The sequence below is a fragment of the Mesitornis unicolor genome, unplaced genomic scaffold (assembly GCF_000695765.1).
Source record: "Mesitornis unicolor isolate BGI_N332 unplaced genomic scaffold, ASM69576v1 scaffold2961, whole genome shotgun sequence".
NCBI classification, from domain to species: Eukaryota; Metazoa; Chordata; class Aves; order Mesitornithiformes; family Mesitornithidae; genus Mesitornis; species Mesitornis unicolor.
The window spans coordinates 6,529-33,753 of record NW_010162981.1 but is presented as its reverse complement, the minus strand read 5'-3'; the positions used below and the strand labels follow the sequence as shown (position 1 = coordinate 33,753).

The 27,225-nt window shown below is 43.3% G+C and overlaps 1 protein-coding gene across 1 annotated transcript in view; it reads left to right on the top strand.

Annotated features, from left to right (window-relative positions):
* The window catches only part of CHST11 (carbohydrate (chondroitin 4) sulfotransferase 11), a 93,170-nt gene extending 66,172 nt beyond the window's left edge, over positions 1 to 26,998 (top strand). The window contains exon 2 of the mRNA XM_010193783.1: positions 25,564 to 26,998. Coding sequence (XP_010192085.1) covers positions 25,564 to 26,412 — 849 coding nt within the window. The 3' untranslated portion in view covers positions 26,413 to 26,998. The remainder of the gene's footprint in view (positions 1 to 25,563) is intronic.
* The last annotated feature ends 227 nt before the right edge of the window (positions 26,999 to 27,225 follow it).

Sequence of the window (27,225 nt, the reverse complement as noted above, 5' to 3'; positions counted from 1 at the left end):
TAAACGGGGAACGTGCCTCTAGGTTGTCAGTTCTGCTTATTTGGTTTCTTTAACTTTGTGCTTACATGATTCCCCTTACTTTTGTTTTATTTATTTATTTATTTGTTTACCTTTAATTCTCCATATTATGGACAACTAGTACCATGGTACCATCCCATGTGGCATCTGCTGCTGGAGAACCTTGCCCTATGACTTCTTCCTTCATAGGTTCTCCAAAAACCTTTGAGGAGGGAAAAACAAAAGCTGATTTCATTTGTTGTTTCACAGAGTGTATTTACCAGACAAGGAGTCATGCGTTCTGTGCACGTTCAGCCTGAAGGAGCAACCTGCCTTCCAGGCAATGCTGTATGAGGGCCTCTTTCAACAAGCTTCATGGGAATTTCTGAAGCTCACCACATCAGACAGTGCAGAGGGCTTAACACTGACTCTCAACACGAACCTTGGCATGACTGGGGCCTTGCTGCCCGGCAGTGCCCAGTTCCAGCCTCATTCTCACAAAAATTCATAATTGTATTTGCATTATTGATGGAAGAACCCCAGTGTACTTTCTTGTGAGAATAAAGACGGTAGTGAACACTGTGTGCTCAGACTATCCGAGTGGGGGTGTCAGGTAACAGAGGATGGCATTTATAAAAGTGGGCCTTATTTAGTGATACAGATGATACCAGTGAGTTCTCAGTTACTTCATTCACCTCATTTAGCTAAGTACTCTTAAAGTCAAAGACTTGGTAAATTGACTTGGGATAACAAACCACTGGGATTTGTAATCTATGGTGTGCCAGGGTTAACTGGCTGGAACTGGGGAAGTATCTCCATCCTGCTCCTGCGACACCCCTGACATCACTCATAGCAGTGTGACTGGCACTGACTTGCAACCTGGATTACTCACATGGGTCTGTAAATCATGCTGTTCCTATCCTCAATTCCTCACCGGTCTTCCAAGAATTTCTCCCAAACTCCTCCTCCTCCCCCCACTTCCTCAGCTGCTGAAATACCTGGGCATAGCAGTGGAAACCACTCATGCATTCCTGGCACAGAAAAGTTCCTCCTAGGACTACTGGGGAAATTTGCTAGATGGAGAGAGGTTATCACAGCCTAAAGGCAGCCTTCAACTTGAGTTATTGTGAGACTAAATTATTTTTCTTTTGTACTTGAGGGCGGTTTATGTGTAGTCAGCTGAAGTCTTTGAGCTCTTTCTCTGGAGGTTCCATGGGCCAGCCACGCTGCAGATCGTTTCATCACTAATCCTAATGACTTGCCGAGAGCGCTGCTTGCAATTACACTTTGTGAATATTGCTTTGGGCAAATAACTCCACCATACTACAAAATCCAGTGCATTAGAATGCATGAGATTTATAAAGGCTTTGATGAAAAGGTTAAAATTATGGGCGACATCAACTGTTTTTCTTAGTGAAAACCAAAAGACCAAAAAAGCTTTTAATCTCGAAAGCATACCAGAGTATAACCCAAAACATTCTGCTTTTTAGAGCAGAGCAAACACGAAGCTTGGGATGTGACAGTGAGCAAAGAGAGCCAGGCTCCGTTCTCTGGCCCAGAAATGAAATGCAATGGCACAGATTGTTTCCCTGCAGCTTGTCCCCCTCACCTCCAGACCAGGACAGCTGTATCCAAACCATCCAGATGGCCCAGGTCAGAGCAAACTCTTGAACCATGCCCAGGGACTGTCTGGGAGAGGTTTGTGTGGCACCTGGCAGAGACCTGACCACCAGGAGGGACAACGCAGACCAATGCTCAGGCCCAGGGGTCGGTTTGTCCAGCCTGATTGGTAGAGAGAGGATCTCTGGACTTGAATCTGTTTCAACTGGAAAAGTCTGGCAAATAAATACACCGAATTAGGTAACTTTGTCACATGGCCTGGATATTTAACCAATTTACAATGACCACACAGCATATGACGTACTAGTGACGAAGAAACCACTACCTTTGAAGAAAAAGCAGAGCAGGACTAACTTTTCCCATTAGCCCAGTTCTTGCTAAGCTGTTGGTTCATTGTAATCAAAACAATTCATCCTGTCAGCAGCTGAGAGCACAGGGGGAATAACAAGCAGATCACGAAGGGGCATTCGACGTAGCTGTTAAATGGATGAAACCTAACGTAGCACAGTTACAAGAGGCGAAGCATAACGAATGTCTGTTTTAATTACAATGCTCAAATATGGTGGTAATGGACAACATTATAAAACTCTTGTAGAGTTAGGTTTTTCATTACATTTTTAATGAAGTACTCATTACCCTGGACTAAATGACATGAGCCCTGAGCAGACAGAAGCAAAAGAAAACAATCTGGCAACTGACTGCCACCATGCATTGATATGTCCAGTCTTCCCTTACTGCTTGTTGAATGCGGGCTGGTGGGACACCAAGGATGAAGTGAGGTGGTGGTGGTGGTATTACAGTGTCTGTTCCACAGATTTCACTATTTAAGATGTCTGCCTTATTTTTCATTTCTGCAAATTAATTAATTTCTAGTACCTGATTCACTTCCATTTTTGTTTGCTGACTTTTCTGGGCCAGGTATGCTTTTAGGCAGCCAAGTAAAATAGAGTTGTCCTCAAGTCAACTGTTGGTGAATAGATTTTGTATCTGGCTTGGTGGGTTTTCATGAGAGTTTTTCAAGCTCAGTTCCTGTTTATGCCTATAGGAATTCTCTGCCTGCTTCCAAGAACAAGATTTTGTGCAAACTTAACATCTATGATTAAGATAATCAGTACATTGTATTTATGGTATGCCTAGCTTAAATATAAGTACTGGATGAAATATTTCTATTTAATTCTGAGGGTAGGCGCCTGACAGCTTTAGCAAGATTGACCTTTCAGTTAGACCCCTAGTCCTGAGGATTGACTGTCAATTAAGTGGTTGATTTAGTTTTAAATTAAAATTTTTCATCCTAGGCACATAATCGCGAAATTAATCTTGAATCATCTTAACCTGACTTTCTGAAAGTCAGGTTAGAAGCTCAGTGCTTTTAAGCTGAAAATAAAGCTACTTTAATTTATCTAAAGTTGATTTTTGATGGTTTGTTACCCCCTTTAAAATATATAGCCCATTATCTCTTGCAGTGTAAACACTATGGAAAATGTCACATTTAATAAAAACTGTGACCTCATTCTCAGCCTTATTTTAAATGAGTTTCATTATTTTACAAAATATATTATTTATTCATGTATTCAAATATATTTATTCACTGAAGGCAGAGATATTTTGATTAATTCAAAGACTAAATGCCCCGTACTTCTCATGCAAATTGCCAAAAAAAAAAAAGGTAAAACTCTTTTTGTACTCCAAGGGCTAAATGCATCATCAAAATGTAATGAATGCTGCTGCTTGTGCGCAATCGAGTGAGGATTCACGTTATCATGAATCTCTCTCTGTGGCTTTTATTATTATAGCAAAAATAAAATTCAGCACATGGGTTATATATCTGCTCAGCGTTTATTTACAGACCCCATTTAATGGGAAGTAGAGTAAGTGGTCAGATGAGCCATGCCAGTTACTCAGTTAGGTGTTACAGGATGACTTCAGTATTCCTTTGCTATTATTTCTGTATTTTTACCCGCTTTGCCTTTCTCAACTGAAATTTAATAATTAAAAAAAAAAGTAACTGCAAAGTGGGAGAGGTGGGATTTTTGAAAAGCACTTGCCATTATACTAATTAATTTCCCACTGAAGTGGGGAGTTAATGTCATCGACCTGTCTCCGGTGGAAACAGAGCTCCAGACCGATACTCAGCACTATTAAACACGCAGAGCAGCAATGTGTTGTAAAGTTTGCCCAGCTTGGTGGTATATCCAGGCTCTGGGAATTTGAGCAGGGTAAGGCATTAAAAGGGCTTTGGACCAACACTGTTATTTTCAACTAAAATAAGTCATAGAATTTCCATAGACTTGATTTAGCTGAGGAAGAAAAGCCCAGTGATTTTGGCTTCTTTTGATTTTAATACAGATTTAGGGCAATGCATGTACTTTCTGTCCCCTCAGCACTGCAGTTAAGAGCCAACCCAAACCAGGGCATTTGCTGTCCCCTTTGCACTGGTCCCAGACAGAAACACCATTTGCCATGACCAACCTTGGTGTGCCCAACCAGGTCTGGTGACAAGGGTGTAGCAAGCATGGGCTCTTCTCCAGCTTGTGCACAGTTGAGCGAGAGTCTAGGCCTGGACGCCTAGGGGCCATGAAACCTTATTTTGTACCACTCTGATCACGCTGTTTCCCCCATCCTTCTTGTGGTTCCCAACTGAAAAGGAGAAGCTGGTATGGCATTGCAGAGAACTTTTGTTTACGTGGTTTCCCATCTGATGGGCCTGACCTACACATCACGTCTGTGAGACGTACACCAAACACCTCCATGTAGCCTGCTGTAACGCAGATTGCCCTTCACGTTGCAGGTGCGAGGCGCAGTTGCGTACCAGGCTGCCTGCGCAAAAGGCTGCCAATTTTGATCAGACCTTCTTCACAGATATGGCTGGAAAAAGGTCCAAGTAGTGGCAAACCAGTGCCTCTTTGCTTGGCAGTGTTGTGCAGAAACACTGACAGTGTCACAGGCCGGGCATTTTCCTAAGCGCCTTCCGGAAAACAGCATTTCCAACTGCAAGGCGCAAATTTCGCTATCATATCTCTGTACCCTCTCTCATGTTGTATTCGGTCCCCAGGAGGGATTTCCATTGACATTAACTGATCCTAGATGCATTACGGATATGAAAGCAGAAATTGTGTGCTCAGATTGCCAGACTGTATGCAGACATAAAAATGACAGCCTGCTGCAACGTTGTACAAAGTGCTGGTAGAAACAAGGGAAGGGGGTTCTTGTTCTCCATGGATCAGCCCTTAAGCACGAGTCTGAGGGTTCCCACATCCTTGCCTGCAGCACTAGACAATATTCTGTCTCGTAGCTATTTTGTAGCACAATATGGAAATCAGTGTAATTATGTAATACAGAAATTTCCGGAAAAGACAGCTGTTCCCTTACCTGTTATAAGGCCACCCTAGTCATACCATTTTACAGGCATGCTGTAGTTCATCTGAACCATGAAGTGCAAAGTGACTGATTTTTTTTGATCAAGGTCTAAATTAGAATATCGCAACAAGAGCATTTCAGCATTTCTCTTTCACTTAAAATATGTGTACTTCTGTATTGCATTAACAAGATTCTGCGTTACACTAAATAGTTTTTAACATATGAAGCACGATGAGGCAGTAGCTGTCTGTCTGTCTAATAATAGATTCCATAAGCTGTATCACTGAGTTGAAAGTATCCATCTGTCTACTGAGGCATGTCCTTCACATGGGATTTGCCCAAAATAAGAACTTTCTGTTCCAAAAATCTGGTTACAGAAATTGCATTGTTATTGAGAGCATGAAATACTGCCTTGGCATGAACTTCCCGTTGGCTCCCGGTGACTGAAAAGACAGAAAACATGACCTACAAGATTGGGGGAAATGTCTTCAGGTCAGAACTTACCAAACCTCAATGTCTCTATTATGTTCTTCAAAGTGGGAGTTCTTAAAACAAACACCAGCACCGTGGGAGGCACCTCAGAGCACTGTCAGTCTGTTGATCTAGATATCAAGTTCTTCTCATCTGTTTGCAGTCCTCAGTCACATCAGCATGTAAACTTTCAGGACTAGACTCATGCTTAGGAGATCAAAATTGTTGTCCTTTTCATTTTTTAATTCCTCCTGTGTGAAAAGTTTGATGTTAAACTTAATAATAAAACCTGTGGGCAGCTCTCCTAATAACATAAATCTCCCTCACTTTAACAGGTCGTCTGCTGAGCCCTCAGCAGGGTGTGTTGCATCCTGCAAAAATTCTCATAACTTTCTCAGGTGGATATTTTCCTTATAGCTACTGGACAATTCCCATCATTTCAGACTGATGAAACAGAGCAGCCCCATTGAGGCATAGAGATTGGAAACATTTCTAGATTTTTTTGTTTTATTTTGGTTTGTTTTTTTACAAAAGTCTGCTTTGCATTCCCTCATTATAAAAAGTGTTGCTTTTCTCTGAAATTGCTGTTGATGCACTAGCTGTAAGGTGGTTGAAAAGAAAAAAAACCTTTCATACCTGTTTTTGCAATGAAAAGAAAATTGCTGTGAAGAGGCAAAGCACATTAATGTTATTTGTCTGTATTCTCCCTCTTGTTCACTTTCTATGCCTTTTAATCTGGGACTGCTCAGTTTCTCCATTATTTGTATTAATTATTGGAACAGCACTTACTGGTCTCAGCTAGCAATCAACCCTTCATGGCTCTGGGCATTGCACAAACACAGCAGAGGAACTTCTGAATTCCTTGAAGTCACTGGCAAGATTGACATTTATTTTCATAAGGCCTGTGATCCAAACCACAGTCTTCTTGCAGTGAAATGTGGACATGGTAAAAAATGGTGCTGTGCTTCATTCTAGCCTTGTCAACAGCAAAGGCATTTTTCAATGGGCTCAGAACTCAGTAGGAAAATTGAAAAGCGTGATGCAGAAGGGGAAACATTGAACCAGAACCTGGGAAACCTTTATTTTGATTGTCTTGTTACTTTGGTAGATTTACTGCTTGCAGAAGCTGGTGTTAATGATAGGAGACCAGGACACTGTTAGGTGTCAAGCTTGGCTCTGCCACAGACTCACTGTGTCAGCATGAGCAAGTTTCACATTTATTGAACTATAATATTGTTTATGTGCTTCACAGTGGGACCAAGAGTTTGTAACTGTGAGGACCACGTATGCTCCTACACAGACATAAGCTGTCCTCTTGTTCACAAATATCCCAAATGAAAGGCTGCTACTTTATGTTTGGATGACAGATAGGTCCGGTCTGGTCATATTTTTGTTGTCATTCACCTTTTCAGTGTATAGCAGTGAGAGCACTGCTGAGTACACATCTTTTAATCTCTAAATAAAATATGTGTTTTCTCTGTCTGGCGGTCTTGCTAGGTTAGATACAAAGGATAGGTTAGTGTGACTAACTGTAGTGTAAATTACCATTGTCTAGATACAGACTTTTAAAAACTGAGTCTGGGAATGATCTGTGGTTTCTTGACTTTGTTGAGTCGCAGAGGGAGCAAGTGCCTGATGACCACAGCCAGAACTAGATGAGCGGTTTCTTTGATACAATTAGAGATTGCTTTTAGTTTTAATCCCTTGCTATTTAAAGATCCAGGAGAGGAAGTGATTTACAAGTCTTCTCAAACTTCACATAAGTTTCAGGAAGGCCGTGAACACACAGAAGGCAGGGCCATTAAAAAGGCAAGGCGAGGGTATCGTTGTGTACGTTTTAAAACCACATCTATAAATTTTCCATTGAAAATTGTATTTGTTATTCTTCACAGTAGCTATATAGCTGTGAGCTGCCTATGGAATGACTCTAGAGTCCTTGAACATAAAATTTTGTTGCCTAAATAATTTCAGAAAGTGTTTTCTTACTGTGCTGGTGAATCTTTTAAATTATCCTATCTCTATATACCCACCCTGTCTTATCTCTGAGGCAGACCTTTTTAAATCTCCATGAAATGGTATGTTATGTCCCTAGCTGCATTCCCATGATTCCACATATCCATGCATTTAATTTATTTTGTTAATTTGGCAGCAATGGCCAGTTCTGGGAAACCAGATGGTTAGAAATGCTCAAGGGTCTGTCAGTCACAAAACACCAGTCCTGCTTTGCCACAGACACGTTCATGAGTTTGACTCTTCCAGCATGGCCAAGCTTAGAGAACAGGTCACCGTCACTGCCTCCCCCAGCTTTGGGGCTCACTGGAGGCCAGGTCAACCACGGCTTTGGTCCTGTGTGCCAGTTCTCCATGTGGTTGGAGTGGCATTGAGTGGGTGAAGGGACCCATCTCTGCTCCTTTCCAATAGCACAACAGGGAGAATTGGGCTTCTCCATGGGCTCCTCCTCTGCCATGGGGCTCCTCCTCTGCCATGGGGCTCCTTGTGAGGGAACCCAGAGCCCTCCACCAGCTGTACATCCTGCTCCCACCAATGGATGGTGCTGGATGAAGATGTTCACCAGCCAATGCCATAAAAAATTGTCAGAAGTCAAGCACAGTTTGTGGATTTTTCTATAAAAAACTAATTGCAAACTTTATTGCTGAATGTCAAATCAATTTTCCCTTCTTCTGGGAGCCATTCAATAAACTTTATGTTCTGAGGTAAAGCAAAACTGCCATGGTTTAATGCAGTGTTTTATGTGTCTTCCTTGCACTCTAACACCTGATTTTTGCTAATAGCGCAGCATGGATTTTCTTTTTCTTTCTAAATCATATTAATAGTTCTGAAACGCCCCATGACCTGGCATTTCCCTTTAGACACTCACACCTTCTTCCCTGGGAAGAAGCTGATATTTCCAGGAGCAGTTGCCTGTGCAGATTTGTCACCCAGACAGCCACAGGCTCGAGGTGGGATCAGGCCAGGTGGCACCTCCACTGCACCGTCATGCCCACACAAACCAAATGGATGAAGGTGAGTTAGCATCACCCTCGCGCTGTTGCCCCTGTGGGAGCTGTGCCCCATCCCCTAAGCACACCAAGTGGGAAGAAGGGCCTTGTGGCCCCCCACACAACCTCAACCCAATGTTGTGTTGGCTTGGGGCAAGCATCCCTCTTCAAGTCAGTACTGAATACCAAGGGCTGTTCCCTTGAAGAGGGTTTGAGCAGAGGGTCTGTGCAGTTTGGCTCTCTGTGTGCCCTAAGTACTGGAGCAACACCCTTTCAACCGTGATCCGTTGTGAGGAAGGGGTGCCACAGTTTACGTGGCATCTGTAGCTCTGAGCCTGGGGACCCAGGCTGCAGTTATACCGTCTAAAGACCTCAATCTGGGAAGCACTTTTAAAGGAAAGAAATAGTGTAGAATGTAAGATTTTCAGATGATTAGCTCATGTTTATACTCTTTTCACAGAACCATAGGACTTTGTTAGTGTTAAGTCCTTGAGCATAAACCAGAGCAAACCATGCCTGGAAAGGAAAAACAACCCTACCTAAAATGAAAGCCCCATCCAAGAAATGAACCCACAGAGAAACAAACTCAGAATTGAGGTTGTCACAGTGGTTTTCATTCAGTCTTTTTCAACTGACCCATTTCTACATTCATGATATTCTGGCCATGGGTTTATGTAATGAAAAAAAATAAACCCAACAAAAAAGGAAACATAAACTTTAGCAGAATATCAACAGAGAGAAGCACTAGGATTATAAAGCATTTTCTGCCCCAAAAGCAAATGAGAGACTAGACAGCACATTTAATAAGGCAGACTATAACACTCCATGGCAGAAGGAGGGTCTCTGAGTAAAAACATCTTTTCTAGCTCACAGCTGTGATGGGGCAAGATTTTGAATGGCTTTGAGAAGTCATTGGTGCAGTAACTCCCATATGCAGTTTCAGAAATAATTATCTCCATAGCACTGTAGGTAACTCCCCAAAAACCCAACACCAGGATTTAGGCTGCACCATCATTCTCTACTGAGCAGAGAAACCATTCAACTTGTGGCAATAACCCTTCAGCCCTATAGCATCTCTCTGTGCCATTGGGAAAGCAATAGGCTTCCTTTAGGGAGTAATAGTGGTGGTATGCAGCTCTTAACAGCATCAAAAATTCCCAAAGAGTCAAATCAAAAGCTTTTGGAAATCAGGAGGATATCTTTTTATTAACTTCACTGGCTTTTGGATCAGGCATATGTGGGTTTTTTTATTCTGTTTTGACATTGCCTGAGACAGAGGGGAATTGGTTTCTTGATAGTAGAGCAGCAGATTGCAGGCTCTGCGTCTTGTTTTTTTAATTCAGAACATCTCTGCTTTTATTAAGTTTGTGTTATCTCTTATTTTACTACAGTCTTTTTTGCATTTCATAAATATTAATTCCCCAGACAGCCTCTTTTGTTTAGTAGTTTTCATCTATCACAGGCTTCTCTGTTTTCCTTTCCTCTCGTCCCAGAGAGATGTCATCCTCTGCCATCAAAAGCGAGAGCTTCTCAAAGGAAGCTCTTCAGCCCAGAGATGTAGGAGCAGTATTTTTACCACATATCAACTTGTTTTCTTCTCTGTGTTCCTTCCTCTTCACTTTCTAATGCCAGAGCCAGGCTCTGATTTTGCTTGCTTCCTTGGAGGGGTCTGTAATGCTTTAAAAACCTGTTCACCAAATTTTTTCTCCTGTCTTCCATGGGCAGACATTTTAGACCATTCCTTCGTCTTTGTACCAGTGTCGAAGTACCCGACTGCACTGGCAGATGCCATTCAAACCCAGAGAGTTGTTCCCAGGCAGAATGTGATTTTGTTACATTTGAGTTTTTTCATGGGATCCCTCAAACGGCTTGTCTTCCTTCATGCTCTCCTTCACCTCCTCTGATGTGTTTCTAGTTAGTTTTAATGCAGATGAGTAAAATGTGGTAGGTTAAAGCAGGTAGGCAGAGTTGTGGTACTTCATTGCAGCTGTACCCCCTAACCAGCTTCTTAATGCTGTTTCTCCAAATTGGACTGGTTTGGCTCAATATTGCTCACCTATTCCAGATAAACTGCCTGCTTTTCACGCCCCTGTTTCTTGCAGTGAACCCAGTACTTTTCCAGACAGAAACAAATGCTGCCTTTTACTTCTCGCTATGACCTTTATAGATCCGTGAACTTCGTGGTTTTTTCAGTAACATATAGGTTGATTTTCAGGGGTGTGACAAACTCATTGTCAAACTGAAAAACAGATGAATCCCTGTAACCTTTCGTTGTTTGTACTTTAAGCATGGGGTTTTTTTACCCCAATACAACAGCTTGAAGTGCTCTGACTGTACTGAACTTTGATGACTTTCCATTAGATCTCAGTGGCATATCTGATAATTGCTTTGATAAATAGAGAACTGTATGTGTTGCTGCAGTACATTACATATTTTCACAACAGGCAGTGCCAAATTTCTGTTATTAATTTCTCATAGGCACCAACTTGATATGGAAGTTATAACCAATGGTGAATCTCACAATGGTTGGTCAGGAAAGAAATAACAAAGAAGGAAAGGTCTAAGTCTAAACCAAATACTTTGAATATCTGTGACCTGCTCATACCAGCATTCTTTACTGCCACAGTTTCTCAACCTGGATTTTGAGACTCCAGTTTAATCTGTTTACTTAACCTTTATGTAACTGGGAGGACTAGTAACTTCAAGGAGGACAAATATTTAAGTAGATGTTTTGTTCTGAAATTCTCCCAGAGAAGTACCAGGAACCAGGGCCGAAAAATAAACCTCATCACCCATCTTAAAGTATGAACAGAATGACAGAAAATTGAAAGTGCTGCTAGCATTGGATTGCCTTGCCTTGAACCCAGCAGAGCTGCACTTGGGCAGGGAAGAGATGTTGGGAGAGGACAAGGTTCAGCTTGTGAAGATGGTAGAAAAATGCAGAAAAACACTGGACTGGTTCTTTGTGGCTTGCTTCTCACATCTGGAAAGCGGGAATGATGCATTATACTTTGAAGTTTACAGATGGAAAACGACCAGATAAATACCGAGTGTTATTTTTATCCCAGACCTCAGTTGGCAACAGCAGCTCCAGATGCTGCTTCAGGAGGAATTATCCATCCTGCCAGCACCTGCAGATCCCTCTGCATTTTATCTGAGGTTTATTTGGGAACCAGCATTTATCCCCTCTGAATGTGTACATCTGTTGCCTTCAGTCCCTAACAAGGCAGGTCATAGCTAAAATATGCCCATATTTTAGTGGATTCAGGGCTGCTCCACTACCTCGCCACAGGGAGCAGAGAGATCTCATCGTACTTCCGACAAGCTGTAATTTTAAGCTGCAGTTCAGCTCCTAAGATTGGCTGATCTTAGTCAATCAACAAAAACTAAGTGAGGAGGGCAGGACGAGAGGGGCCCAATCCTGTCTGCAATTTTGGGGTGGGTGAAGAGGGAACAAAAAGTCTTATTAGGCTGATGCACAGGCACTGCATAGCCCATCTGGCTGTTCAGCCGTTCGATTTTTCTCAGCTAATCTTGGCAAGTGTTTGCTCCTCCTGGAAACAGTATAAGCGAACCTGCGGGTTATCTCTGCTCAGGTGGTCCTTCTCTCTCTGGAGCTGCAGAAAGGATACATGAATCATTCAAAGTGAAACAGGAGCAGATGTTCTGCATCAGGTTTAAACTAGTAGTGTATGGGAGCTGCTTTATCTCAATCTCCTAAGTACTCTGTGTGTTTTGGAGCAGCCTCTTACTCGTCCTGTTTAACATTCATGTTTTCCTTTGAAAATGTTTGCCTTTCCTCCTCCTGCTCCCAACCCTCCATGAGTTTGAAAGTTCAACTTGAGCTGTAGTGGTATTGAGTGCAGCTTGAAAAATGGGTCCTGGAGGGGTTAAATGAAGAGCAGCCAAGGCGGGTGAGGAAAGAGCAGTGGGAGGCACAAGTGGAGAAGTTCAGGCAAAACGAAGAGTTACAGCTAACCTTAAAATAACTAGGATTACCTTGGGTCCTGTACTGCATTAACCGGGAGCTGAGAGAATGCAGTGGTGTTAGTAAGGTGAGTTAGGGGGCCTTGGCCACTTCTAAAGAGTGCTGAAAGGAAGAGGTTGAAGGTGGGGGCTTGCACTTGCACTTGCATAAAGAGAGGTGATGGTGAGCTGGAAGAGGAGAGCACACAGGAGGACAGAAGTTGCGTGAAATTACAGTGTGCTCCTGGAAGCAGTGAATCTCACGTACTGCTTCCCTCTGTGCACAAAGCTGCTTTTTAAACAAACAGAGTCAGAGATAAAGTTAGGTCGTGGAGCAGGAGGAGAAGGGCTCCAAAAACAGTAGGAGGCATTGGGAAGAGGCTTGTGAGACTTTCTTGCTTCTGCTAGCTGGGGTACACAGCAGTTGGAAATTATGCATGGGGTTGGATTACAGGAATACATACAGACTTGCAGACACTTGATCAAAAGTGCTTTAGTGTGGTCCTTGCAAATGAACCTTCACATGGTGACTTGCTCTAGCTAGTGTTAACCTCCAGAAGGGATTTAGAAACAATGGGATAAGCAGACTTCCATGAAATCAGTTTTACATTTGAAATGGAAAACTAAAAGGGTTGAGAGCAGTTGGATGCTGTTGTTAATCTCTGGGTCAGCTGTGCTGATATGTCTCATAAAAGGCAGGATACATTCAAAGAGCAAAATCCACTGTTAATTATCAGCATGTTTGTGGGAGGCATTTGTGAAGTGGAAGCCCTCCCATCGGGTGAAGGGCATGGTGGCGCTTGGCAGCTCTCCCTGCCTTGCAAAGACAAGGTCCTGCAGCAGGCAATGGTGCGAGTTGAAGGAGGAACCATTAGCTCTCCATTCATGGATCCAGTGGGTGGAAGCTGCTGCACAGAGAATCTAAAATAATAGCTCTCTTAGCTGGAAACTGTAATTCAGGTTTACTTCGCCTGTCAGGAATGTCAGCTGTTTCAGCACTGTGTGAACTTGTCACTTTTCCCCACCCCTAAATCCGTGTCACCTGGCAGCTCTGGAGAAGGACACCCTCCATTCAATAAGCAAGAACAGCATCAGCTCCCAGTGTTTCTCAGGAGCCATGAGATGCCTCTGCTGTCTTGATTGAAATCATCAGAGAGATGACAGCAGTTCCCAGGTACTGACTGGCTGTGGGGACCGTGGATGGTTCTCAGATCACCTTCCTAAACAAGACCAGCAGCACTGCATGTTTCCTCTCCACGGTGCTGCTGAATTTTCATGCATGAGAAGGTCTTTCAGTGCTTTGGTAGTGCATGGAAACACCCGTGGGGCCTGGTCTGTGACCTACATAAGCGGGTGTGCCATCTGGGTAATACCAAAAAAGGCACAGCTGGTGTAAACCACCAGGCCTTACATTTTACCTGCGCCAAAGGGGAGCTGCCCGTGCGAGCAGCTGAAGGCAAAATGCACCCTTCTGCCACGTGAAGAGCCCTGTGGGAGGTGGAGAAGCACTGGCCCTGTGCGTGGGACAGAGCCGTCCCGTTCCCCACAGCGCAGGAGAGGGGACGTGTCCATCGACTGCGTATTTTTGGCTCCCTTGCCTGTGCAGCTGAATGCCTCGACTCACTGCTGGCTTTCAGACCCTGTCCCTTTGGCATGCACAGCAAGAACTAGCTGAAAACTCGGTCCTGGAGTGCTCCCTTTTTCTGATCTTCGCTGGCGTGCTCAAGCTGCAGGTGGAGCAGGGCAGATGACAAGGACAGGAGAGGAGTGAAGAAGGAGCCAAACCTTTCACCAGATAGAGAGGGAACTGATGGGAGGCTGGTGCGCATTCAGTATCCGTGAAAGGAACAGAGAGCAAGGAGACAGCACTTGGCTGCAGCCGGAGAAGGATCCTGAAAGCAAGAGCTCAGAGTGGCCTTTCTCTGCTCCTTTTCTGCTCGTTTTCTTGGGGAAGTTTAAAAAAGAATGAGCATTTTAAAAAGGGGAAAAGAAGATGAGTATTAAAAAAAGGGTAAAAGAAGATGATGTGCAATTTCTTTCAGGGTGTAGCTGAGGGAACAGTTAGAAAAACATAGCTGCCATTTAAAGAAATACTAAGAATTTGTTCTTCTATTGTAAGTTAACATTTAGTATGCAGTCCCTAAATGCATCTGTTATTAGATGAGACAGAGAACCCTTAGAAATCACAGTAAACACAGCTGTAGAGATGAGGAAAATTAACAAGGCATCGTGCTAATAATTGTACCTTCCGGTTGTCTTAAATCCCCGATGAAAGTTGTACTTTTAACATTACCCTCCTGCTCTGGCATAAGAAGGCTTAATGTTGCAAGTGAGATGCTGAAAAATACAACCAAGACACTTTTAAAGAAGACCACCTAGGCGTGTTTTCTGTTCTTTTATTGCTGTGCTGAGGTGTCCCCTGCTGTGATGCAGAGGGACCAAGGGAAACGGGAAGTTTCCAGTGAGGGCCTGGTGGTCAGATCTGCAGAGCGTTGGATGTTGTCATCTGTGTAAAGCTGGCACAGTGGTTGAAGCACACTTTAGCATTTGGGAAGAGGCACTGGTGGCCAACAGAGAGGGCAGCCTTATGCAGACGCTCTTTGCTTCCCAGAGAAGCCTGTGGTGGAGTCATTTGTGGTTGGCTACTGGCAGTGAGTTTCTTTCAGTGCACAAAGACTGAAACATCTGGGGTTTTTTTGACAAAATCAGAAAATACTGCAAAAGCACACAGCCTCCTCTCCTATGTCATGGTACGTCTGCAGTCTTTTACTTTGTGCCCTCCTTGGGCCTAACCCTGACGGCTTTAGGGTCAGACTGAATGACTGCTGATGCCTTGTTTGGGGCTGAGCATCCTGCAGGGTTGAAATCACTGGTGTTTATCTCAAGGTAGAAGAAAGCAGACCTAGGAAGTTATTGATGAAGCAGGATTTCCACGTTAACCGAGAACCTGATTTCTGTACTACTTCATTCCAGGGTCAGAAGGTTTCCTGGGAAGCCTGTTGTAATTAAGGTTATAAATGGATGCTAGCATTTGAATAGAAAAAGGCCTTTTGTCTTTTCAAGCAGGGGGTCATCTAATTCTTTTTGTACAGGAGCAGAAAGGTGAAGAGTTTCCAGTGAACTGTAATTAAGTCTGTGGAGAAAGGGCAACCCTGGTTAGTTGCCTTCTGTGAACATCAGTGAGCGGCATGGAAAAATGTGCCAGGAAAAGTTAACTTGGAACAGCAAGGTTGCTCTGAGCACAATATAACCTCAACAAAGGGAAATAAAATAAATTCAATGTTAATTTGTAATAGTTTAGTTGAGGAGAAGAAAATCCATTATCCAAAGGAATTATGTATTTTGCTAGTCTGTGTCTGGATGAATTTAAATCTTTACATGATAAATAAAAGAATCAGACTGAGATAGATTAAATCTGTTATTGTCTTTGCCACCGACCTGCTGGGGAGTGAGATCAGAAATCTCTTCCCCATCTCCTCTGGTCCTTTACTTCATCCAGTTTGACAGCAAGTGAGCCTCATGGGGTAGGGCTGTGCACCACTGGGTGTCATCACTCCCAACATCTTACCTTAAAAAAAAACAACACCGTGTTTCTTGGTGGGGGCCTGAGCCTGTACCCCTGCTTCGCAGAAGGGAAGAGTTGTTGAAAGGAGGACATCCCACCTGGACCCGTACAGAGTCTCTGCCTTGGTCATGGGGAAGCAGGACTCAACACAGCTAAACACATAATTATGGGGTTCCCCTCTCCTCCAGCAGCTTGCTAAAGCCCGTGAATTACATGTAAAGAAACCAGCTATGCAGCAACTATCTTCTGTTTTTTCTATTTGGGTTTCAAAAGCTTTGGAGAAATATTGGTGTGTTGCACGCTGAGTTAAAAATTGGAAACGTATTACCCTGATTTAGCATGGGACTGAGTAAATTGTATTCAGTTAAAATAGCAGATATCCTGCTGAGAAGAAAATAAGTATTTCTACTTGACTGTGTGACACCTAAGCTGCAACCCAGAGGTACAGGAGGAGGATTTGTGTTACTGAGAAATCCATTAACATTGGCTGCCAGGTCAGAGCTGCCAGGGGTGAGCGGGGGGCACGTGTGTCCCTGGTGTTCAGGCTGCCTGCATCTCCTCCACCATGTCCTGTGCAGGGCCTGGCATGGCAGTGTCTGAGCACCTGTCTGGCCGCTGCCTGCACCATAGTTTGGTGGTGTTGCCTTTTCCTGAGGGAGGTTTCATCCAAAGCAATAACTGGCCTCTGTCTGTGTGGCTCTGCAGCACTTGCCGAAAGTCTTGTTCCTGAAGCATGTAAAATACCTAGGTTTGCAACAGTGAGCTTAGCTTCCAGAAGCCACCGTCCCAGGCTCGTGAAGCTTGAAGGACTCGCAAGGAGACACCTGCCCACCTGGCAGGATCGTTTAGATCACTCTCAGAACCTTCTTGAGTAGGTTCATTGAGGTTTCCAGTGCTGAAAATTCTTCACTATTTTTCCAGCACAAACATATCTTATCCTCTGAGTTGGGATTTTTCCTACATCTAATCTATCTCTCTTGTTCAGCTTTATTACTACTTGTCTCAGCCACAGTGAGTCCAGACAGGAGAATATTCCCTTCCTTCTTGTGGAATTTCTTATGTATTTTTGTATTTACGCATCTAGTTCGTCCTGTTTTCCCCCTCCACCCAGTTTATCTCACCCCTCTTACCACAACTTCTTGCAGGAGAAAAATAAATGTCAGTTTTTCCATTGTCTCCTAGATACCAGCTACGTTAAAATGCAGTTTCTTACTCTGTTTTTTAAGGGCTACTCCCAGCTCCACCCTGGCTGACTCCATGCATCCGCAGCTCAGTGCTCCTCCTGGTGCACCATTTACAAATGTCCATGGCATGCCTTTTGCTAACCAGTCATCAAGCCTCTCCATGAAAACCACATCTACAGCTCCCACAGTAGAGATGTAATAGCAGAGTACAGCAGCTACAGGTCACTCCCTTGGCTTTGAGCTTCCTCATGCATGTGATGTCCGCAGGCTTGGGTTGTCCCATGTGATTCATCTCCTCCTTGATTGCAACCTGGGAGTTGTGAGTTAAACTGTACAAGTCCCTTTGACCCTATCTACAGACCCTGGTGATTTGGAGGGAACTCTGAGGGTACTCCCAAATGTGGCATGCTGTTGTGCCCCACTGCCAGGTCCCTGCTCCCTACATGAGAGCAGACTCACTTCTTGCTGCTCTATGTCTGTCAATCACCCATTAGCGTAATTAAGTCCATCCAATAGGTAGGGGCTCCTGAGAGCTACTTGAGGCAGCTTTGAGTGGCCAGTGATTGTAGCGTAGAGGTGAAACATCCACGCCTGGGGACCAGGAAGGCTTAGAAAGCCTTGTGGTTGTGTCCCTCTGTGCTACAGGTTCAAGGCACAGGTCCAGAGAGTCATCACACGTGTGCACGTCTGTGTGCGTGTGTTGGAGGGGAAAGGCCAGAAAGTTTTCATTTTAAAATTAAATTCATAAGATAGCCAAGACCTTTCAGCTTTTTAATACAAACAGTGATTTATGACTGCACTTAAAGAACAAGCCAGGAGGGGACAAATTCATCATGCGCCGTCCTTTTCTGTCAAAGCAGCGGCGATGCTGCTTCAGTGGCCGCTGGGGAAGTCGGGCTCCCGGCAGCAAAGCTCCGCCATGGGAAGGCACCGCAGACCCGTCACCCTCACCCTGCTGCAGCAGCTGAGGTCCCGGGCCGGGGTTTCATCTGCTTCTTTTTGCTGTGAGAAAACAAAAAAAGGGATTGGCCATCTGCCAAATTCCCCTTCTCCTGCCCCCCTTCTGACAGCCGGCATCGGCCGCTGGAAAGGCGATGCAAAGTGCTCTTTGTACACGCAACATGAGGCTTCAAGCTTATCTTCTGTAAATAAAATTCTCAGAAACCTGCCGAAATGAAGATTTTTTTGCTGTAATTATCCCCAGCTCAAGGCTCCTCTGCCCTTCCTGCTGATTTCTTGCCTCTCGGGTGTATTGCCCTCAGACTCCATCACTTCGATTTTGCCTGCCCTGTGGCTGTAAGATTCCCCCAGAGCTTCAAAACAGGGACACATACGGTGGCTCATCCTTCACCCCCTGTGTAGCCAGGCCATAGGTCTTTCTGACTGGTCTTCCTGAGGACTTCAAACTTTTCCATCTCCCTGTTCAGAGGACACATTTTACAGGATGTGTATATTGATCTTATTAGTCCCAAACCCTATGTATTGTATGAGTCCTGACACCAAATAGTTTCTAGCAGGGAGAACAGGAATGGATAGGCTTCCAAAGATGCTTGGGATGATACTGGAGAAGGTGGCATTTAGAAGAGGGCTCGCTCTTTTCTTCCTGAGTCCATACCTTATTGTGTGAGAGAGTCTTAAGCTGATTAAAAAGCTGGGTTTAACATACAGCTGATGGCAGCCTGTGATTTTTCAAGGCAGTTTTTGCATGATTTAGGCTCTCTGTGGTACTTTGCTTTCTCTCCAAGACAAAAAGGCCAAGAGTTGACCTAGTTGTGAAGTTTTCCTGGGAAAGCATCAGCATCTGTGGCTGTATATGTGTCTGCTGCTGGATTTTTCCTGATTTAGTGTTTTTTCTTTTCTAGCACCCAAAATCATGTACTACCTGGACAAAGAATAGCAAATGACAAAGCTGATGTGGGTTTGGGGTGTGTTATTATTCAAATTGTAGACTCCGGAGACAAAGTAATGCAGCTGCTGAATTATTTCACCCTTCCTTTCTACATGCATGCACATGGACAAAGTTGGGGATGTGCATAGGATGAAGAAGGAGGGAATGTGTGAAGCAGTTTAGGATTTTTGACAATTCAGTGCTAACAGCTGCTGTGTATGACTGTTTTAATCTCAGTAGCTTTGATCCTTCTTTTCATAGCCCTGGTGCACTCTGTACAGTGGGAACTGAAGATGGTATGGTTATCTGGGGTTGCAATACAGAGAATTCTTCTAAAAAAATGCACGTGTGGCCTTATCTTCTCTGTAGGGCAGTAAGTTCAATGCATGAAATAGAGTAAAGAAGGCCCTTTTGTAGTGTTTCAAGAGTTTCCTTCAGAGGATATAATCTGTCTCTAAAATTTTCTCGCTCAGTAAAAATACTTCTACATTAATATTAGTTTTATTATCTTGAATTATCCAGCCACTCTGTAGAGACGTTTTCATAGCAAATTTGTATTCCAGTTTGTCTGTCTGCAAGTTGTCAAGAAAGATGTTAAGCATTTCCTTCTCTCGTACACACGATGTGCTTTCTAGTCTGCTCTATTGGACTCTGAACAAATATTGATTGAGGTTTTGGTGGGGTTCTCACTTGAGTGCCGGGCATTTTTTGAAATGTTATGTCAAGAATAATATGCTGTGAAATGTCAAATAAATCAGAGTATGAAACACTGCAAAGCTATTACTCTAAAAAGAATTATTGCAATCCAGGTCAGGTTAATAAAATCCCTTTATCTGAAATGCAGTTGTTCTTTTAGATTCAGTGTTTTGATTCACATAGCTATAATTGCCTGACTGTCATCTGTAGAAATCTGCAGAGAGTAGTAATTACTTGTGATGATTTGAGAAATGCTTGATCTTGGACTGTCAAGTGTGAAAAGTTGGCTAGTTCCCCTTTGTTGTCTAATGCTGAACAGTTTTAAGAATATACCAAGTAAGGGAGTTATGGATCCAAATTGTAAAAGCCAAGTATTAAAATAGTCTAAAATGTGTTTGTAACTTCAAGGCTGTCCATCAAGGTTGCAAGAGTCTTATTCACACTTTTTATGTGAAAACAGAATTGGAAATGTGCTTGCATGTAACCTTATGCTCAAAAAAAATCCCAAACCCTTAAGCATTTGCGAAAATATAAATAATACCAAGAAACAGTTTATATTTTAAATAACAAACACTTCCTAGAACTCTGATGGTGTGGTTGATGGGCTGCGGGAAGGAGAGCTGACAATACCTGAGAGATTTTAGTCCTTTGAAATGCTAGTGTCTGTCAGTGTCACATAACCAGGACCATTAGTGCCACCTATAGTTAGTCTGTCTGACACTTTCCACTTTAAGACCTTGTTTTCAATGAATTATGAGCCTACTCTGCACCCCTTCTAAACAAATACCATTAAGAAGCATTTGATGGAAATGAGCTCTGGTTTATGCTAAGCTTACCAGTGCTACTGGGTAGACCCAACTGGGTGTTCAGCAGAGATGCAGCTGATTTTGACTGATAACTGCTTGAACCGTGGGTAAGGGGAATGCTGCAGCAACGTGTGCACTTCTAGCACAGGACAGAAACCAAACCTCCAAACGTAGGTGATGTAACTGAAATATTAAAGGCAGATACAAAGTCTTCATTAATGCAAAACTGAAGAGAAAAAGCAATTTAGCAGGGCATGAGACTGCAAACCTCATTCGCAATATTTATCCTTCTTATTCCACTTTAAACTAATTTGGATAATTTTGCCCTATAGTCTGCCATGCCCAAATGTCGTGTTAGCACTCCCAACATAGATGGGTTGCGAGCCTGGCTACAGTAATGGGCAGAACTAACAGCAGCTGCAGGAGTGCATTAGAAACGAATAAACCCTGCCTTTTAAGTGTGGGGAATGCTTCTTTGCACACTAATTTTTTGTAGTGAGATAAAATTTAATTAATTTTTTTTTATTTACACACTAGTATTTTCATCCTTCTATTTAAAAAGTGCTTTCAGCACAGGTGCCTGTGAATTTGATTGACCTCCACTCTTAGTTTGCAATACACAACTATATTCAGAAAAAAACCTCATTAATTAAAAATGTCCTGTGTTTAAATCTGAACTTGCAGCTTGGCCATCAAGCTTGGAAAGGCCCTCCAAGATTATTTTATCCTGCTGTGCTTAAGTAACCAGAAGAAAATACCTCCCACCTCATTACTGTGATTTACCTTGAATAACCTTTGCATGTCGTGGGTTGATGATTGTCAGCTGGTCAGCACATGTATTTCTGGTCAGTATAGTCTATAGTGCACTACACTCAAAGCTGCTCCTCGCCCCCGTCCCCACTGTACAGAAGACATCCACATGAGCAGAGTGTGCTGGGCTTGGCTTTCCTCCCTCGTTGTTAGTTTGGGACTGATGGAGATAAGAAGTTTCTGAGATCAGAGCATCCCCAGACTACTTTCTTCTTCTTCTTCTTTTAAATGCCGCTGAACTTGGGAGCCTCCCGCTGCTCCTGTTGGCCCCCTGTTCAACTCAGTGGCTGCATCAGAAAAGGAAGAAAAACTTTGATCTCGACATGCCCTTCTTCTCTGTCCCCCGCTACAACTTCTGCAGGAAAAAAACCCGTGATCAAGTGCATCTGTGGTATTGTCAGTCCTTTCAGGGAAGAGTGGCTGCTTTTATCATCAGACGCCTTTCCAAAACCTTTAATGCCCAGCTGAAGTTCAAGTTGAACTGTTGGAGGACAGACCACTGACTTTATCACCAACCCCATGCTGCCCTCAGGGTAACCTGCACACAGACTGAAAACTGCTCTCCCCCAAAAGGGGTGGATTTAGGCCATTAATTATTGTGGCTTCTTGAACTGCAGGATCAGGGGGACCTCAGGTAGTGACCATGGATGTAGCAATCAGTGTCCAGCAAGAGCTGTGCTCTCACAACTCTGCTGTAGCCACATCTGTAACAGCTCTGGGGGAAACAGTCCGCAACCCTTATTTTTTTCGCTTGTCCTTCACCATCCATAGCTTTAAAGTTACCAGTCCTTTGGATCTTACCTCTCTGGCTGCTTAAATCTGTGGGATGTATTTTCCTCGTTAGTTATGAGCACATTTCCAATGGCCAAGTGGACCTCCAGTTTCAGTAGCTGTAGTTTCAGTTTTGTGTAATCTTCTTCTGTTCCCAGTTCCCCTCACCAGCTTCAGGGATTCAGGGAAATTATTATGTCTTGAAAGCTTTGCCTGTAACATAAAGTGAGGAGAAACCCTATCTCAGTGTTCATACATAATTTCAAAATATCAAATTGAAAAATGCTTTATTTTTTTTTTAATTAAACTGAAGTCAATAGGCAAAAAAAAACTCAAGCAGAGCTTTCCAAGCTCTATTTCCTGCATGGCTGTTCATCCATTAGCCACACCAAATGGTACTGTAATTTATCAGAATAGGACAATGCCCTTTTAGTGTTACATTGGCATTTAATATGTGTTCTGCCCCTGGGGTGCTGGTGTACACTTAGTAAAAGCAGCTGACCAAATTTTTATGCCATTTATTCGTATTTCTTCCATGTTAAAAAGAGTGGGAGACAAGTACCACTTCAAAATGCACAAGTATCATCTTTTAAGTGAATTTAATGTAGTACAATCTCATTTACAATTGCAAATACTAAGGCAGCATTTTTCCCCTTACTCCAAATGCCTGAAAAATCTCATTAATGTTAATGTATGGGGAAGAAGTGCTTAGCCTATTGATGTAGGAATGAGATCAGGAGCAAAGCGGAGCTCTACAAGATTCATCCGCAGATTAGGGTCTGAAGCACCATTAGATTATCACATCTGACCTCCTATCTAATACAGGCCATAGAATCTCATCCACTTAATTCTGTATTTATCCCAAGGACAGCACCCGAAAAGCAAATACAGTGCATTAACATATTGTAATGTAGCAGTATATTCAGGCATTTCTTATTTTTTTAAATGAAAACCAGAGGCAAACATCAGTACTGTGCTATGTGATATTGATGAAAATCTGCAGGAGGAGAGAGATTTCAGCATTTTTATCTGTCTGCAGAGAAGAATTTGTATGTCTGTATGTTTGCATATGGTTTTGTTTAGTTCTTCGAAAATTATTCCCTGCTAACTCTAAGCAGCGCAGAGCTGACCATTAATTCTGTTTCTCTCTGAGGACAGAATAAATTGAAATATGGTTGGGTATTTTTTGACAGAAAAAAGTCATTTTCTTCAAAAATCTGTGTGGTCCTTGACAGGTACTTTCTGGCATCTTATTTTTGAAACTCCCTGACAGTCAGTTTTCATGGGAAACATGAAGCACATTTCATATCTGGCTTCTCATCTCTTGGACGATGACACAAAACTGCCCTTGAAATGCACCTGGGAGGTATTGAGGGGGTTACCACACATGCACAAAAGACGAGCCAAGCTGTCTAAAGGAGCTACACTGGGCTATTGCATGTTTTAACCATTAGCCAACATTTTGCTGAACAAAGGGGCTAAAGAGATGGGATGAGCAAAGTACCAAGGAATTCAGAGGAGAAGTGGTGGGTGGCACAGAGGTCCCAGGCTCGGCACGTAAAATGCTGCCCTGAAGAAAAAAGTCCTCATGCCCAAGCTGGAGGTGCACCAGCCCCTTGGTGTTGCCCATCCCACAAGGACATTCCTCTGCAACCCACCACAGCTCAGGAGGGAGAGGCTCTGCTCTTCATGTGTTGCAAAGGCTTTTGCTGCCCCTTAGGTGAGTGAAACCTGGGCTCTTAGGGCTTGTCTGTAACAGCACAGTTTCTATCTCCTTTCCCTCCAAAGCTTAGAAATCCTACAGCTGGCTTAGTCCCATCTTGGGGTTTGGTTTGGGTTTTGACCATAAAGTGCATTTGGATCCTGTTCTTCGAGGGTTGGGGTTTTTTTTATATATATTAATCAGGGCTAACTACTGGTATTGAAAACAGAGATTTGACCCATGACTGCAGGAACTGGAGGTTTAGTATGAACCCCAAAAACTGGTGCAAAAGCATTTGCCAAGGGTATTATACCATCGAGGGGGAAGACCCCTATAATCAAAGGCTGTGTACCCCCATAGCAGATGTATACAGTCTGCATTGCCTCAACGGCTTGATGGAAGCATCCTGTGACTTGTGTTAACCTAACTAGAAGGCGTCTGATAAAACACTTTTGAGAGACTCAGCGTTCAAGAAGGAATCTCAGACCTCCTTGCCTATCAAATAGGAAGGTCAATACTCGCCTTAATACTTGGCTTTGAGGCTAAACTAATTATTGTGCACTACGCTCTTTGAAACCACAGGCAAGCAGTGTTAAGTAAACATAAGTAACATTGCTGAAACCTTCCCCCTGCTGCTTTGATGCAATTTACACAGAATATGTAAAAAGGCATTTGTAGCAATGAGAGTAGGACTGCACAGTAAAACACTGTGCCACACAGAAACACCTCAGGTGGCTCTGAGTAACCAAACACAGGAGCCCTGTGTCAGCAGGGTCCTTTCTTTGGGCTGGTACCCCCTGTTTCCCAGAGGAGCTCATTACCTGCCTTAGCTGGAGCTCTTGCTGGTGTTGCTGGACACAACCTGTGCAGGAGGTGGCTGGTGGCGAGACCATGGCCGTCTCTGCGCACCTGCCCTGTGGGCCTCCCCAAAACAGCTTACAGCCTCTCCAAAGCATCCAATAGCGGTAATAGTAGAAAGCTGGAGTGCTACTAACAAAATAACAGAGGGCTATGGGTGAATGTAGTGCTGTGCGTTAGAAGGCCATGTGCTCCTCCCTTCTCTGTCAATAGGGCTCAAGCAGAGAGGCAAGTTTATAGCTAATATTCTCCCTGCTCCTCAGGGAGTCACATCTGAGGGAATGTTCCCCTGTGGGAGTTGAAGGAATCTCCATGGGCATCATTTCTTCTGTCAAGGTCATAGCGAAGATTATTAATTCTCTAGCATAAAAGATGTCAGCAACAAGAGCATGTATTGGTTTTATTTTGCCAAATTTTCCAAATCTGGTGTCTTCCTATCAATCTCAGTAGCAAAAGAGCAGGCAGGGTCCACCACTGCTGTAGCCATGGGAAGGATTGCAGAGCAGGGAGGATATCTGTTTTCCAGGGCAAAGAAAAGCAGTGACAGCATCTCAGGATGAGGGTGCTGTAAATGCACTTGCCAATCAGACTGTGTGAGTGCTTGTGCTGCTTTGTGTTGGCTTCAAAGCAAAGCCCTGGACACTTCCTTTGTGAATGGCATTTAAGCAGGACATATCAAAAAGTTTGGAGAGAGAGAAGTTTTATCTTCTAGCATAGGAACAATTTTACTCAGCCACATAATGAGCTGTTCTGTAGAGCCAGTAATCTGCTGAATGTGTACAATGTATAATCTAATGAATGTGTATAATAAGCAGAAAGGCAGTAAGAGTTTCCCGTCCACTTGACTTACTGGTGCCTGTGCTTTCTTTTCAGTTGTCCAACACAGCAATTCTTCATCAGATTAGACGAGACCAAGTGACAGACACGTGCCGGGCAAACAGTGTCTCTAGCAGGAAGCGCCGTGTGCTGACACCCAATGATCTCAAACACCTGGTGGTGGATGAAGATCATGAAATGATCTATTGCTATGTCCCCAAAGTGGCCTGCACAAACTGGAAGAGAGTCATGATGGTTTTGACGGGAAGAGGGAAGTACAGCGACCCGATGGAAATTCCGGCCAATGAAGCCCATGTGTCTTCAAACCTGAAGACCCTCAACCAGTACAGCATCCCAGAGATCAACCACCGCTTGAAAAACTACATGAAGTTCCTCTTTGTCCGCGAGCCTTTCGAGAGACTGGTGTCAGCCTACAGGAACAAGTTCACCCAGAAGTACAACACTTCCTTCCACAAGCGATATGGCACCAAAATCGTGAGGCGCCAGAGGAAAAACGCCACCCAGGAAGCTCTGCGTAAAGGCGACGACGTGAAGTTTGAAGAGTTCGTGGCGTATCTCATCGACCCGCACACCCAAAGAGAAGAGCCCTTCAACGAGCACTGGCAGACTGTGTACTCCCTGTGCCACCCTTGCCACATCCACTACGACCTCGTAGGAAAATACGAAACGCTGGAAGAGGATTCAAACTACATTCTCCAGCTGGCGGGAGTAGGCAGCTACCTGAAGTTCCCCACCTATGCAAAGTCTACGAGAACTACTGATGAAATGACCACAGAGTTCTTCCAAAACATCAGCTCTGAGCACCAAACGCAGCTGTATGAAGTCTACAAACTTGATTTTTTAATGTTCAATTACTCAGTGCCAAGCTACCTGAAATTGGAATGAGGGGTGGGTCGGGGGGAGAGAGGGGAGAGAAAGCCTGTTTTATTTAAGATTTTTATTTGTCATAATAAATATGGAGAATGGGTTATTTTGTAAATTAATATTTTCTTTTTTTGAATGATGCTGCGAGCAGCACAGTCAAAATTATTTAAATCAACTGTAAGAAAGGACAGCTCTCTTTGCAGGGTAACAGGATTGTGACGATCTAGCTGTAGAAGTGAATAATACTGCTACACTGTTTAAAAAATGTTAATTGTGTCCTGGTGAGTTTCATTGATCTTGCATTCCTCCAATTCTAATTAATGTTATTTATACTTATTTAAAACATGGTCTCTTGGTAGGTGTCACTTTAGCAGCAGAGATGAGATAACATTTGGACAAAAAGAGCCTGGTTTTGTGCTCTCCTCAGTTGACCTTGTCTCTGGGTAATGATATTCATCCATTAGCTGTTGAGCCAGGTATGTGCGGGAATGGTTCTTGATACCACAAGATTTGAGAAGAGTGGTGGAAATTATTTCTTTAGAAAGTGATATTGCACTTAAAGTGTACTAAAAAATATCTTTCTAGCCCTGAAAAGGAAAAGCAAAACAGATTTTGGTAGATTCACAATATCTAAAACCCATGACTGAAAGAAATGTGAATGTATTCCTTGGAAAGATAAACCATGAACTTTTAGTAAGTCTCGACTTAAGGAGTTTATCAGGAATATCACCAGTCCCATTGTCTTTTAATTTGAAGCCTGCCAGCCCAAATGAATGCAGATTTGCAGATGATCCATCAGAAAAAAAAAATATTAGCATTTTTAAAGTGACTGTA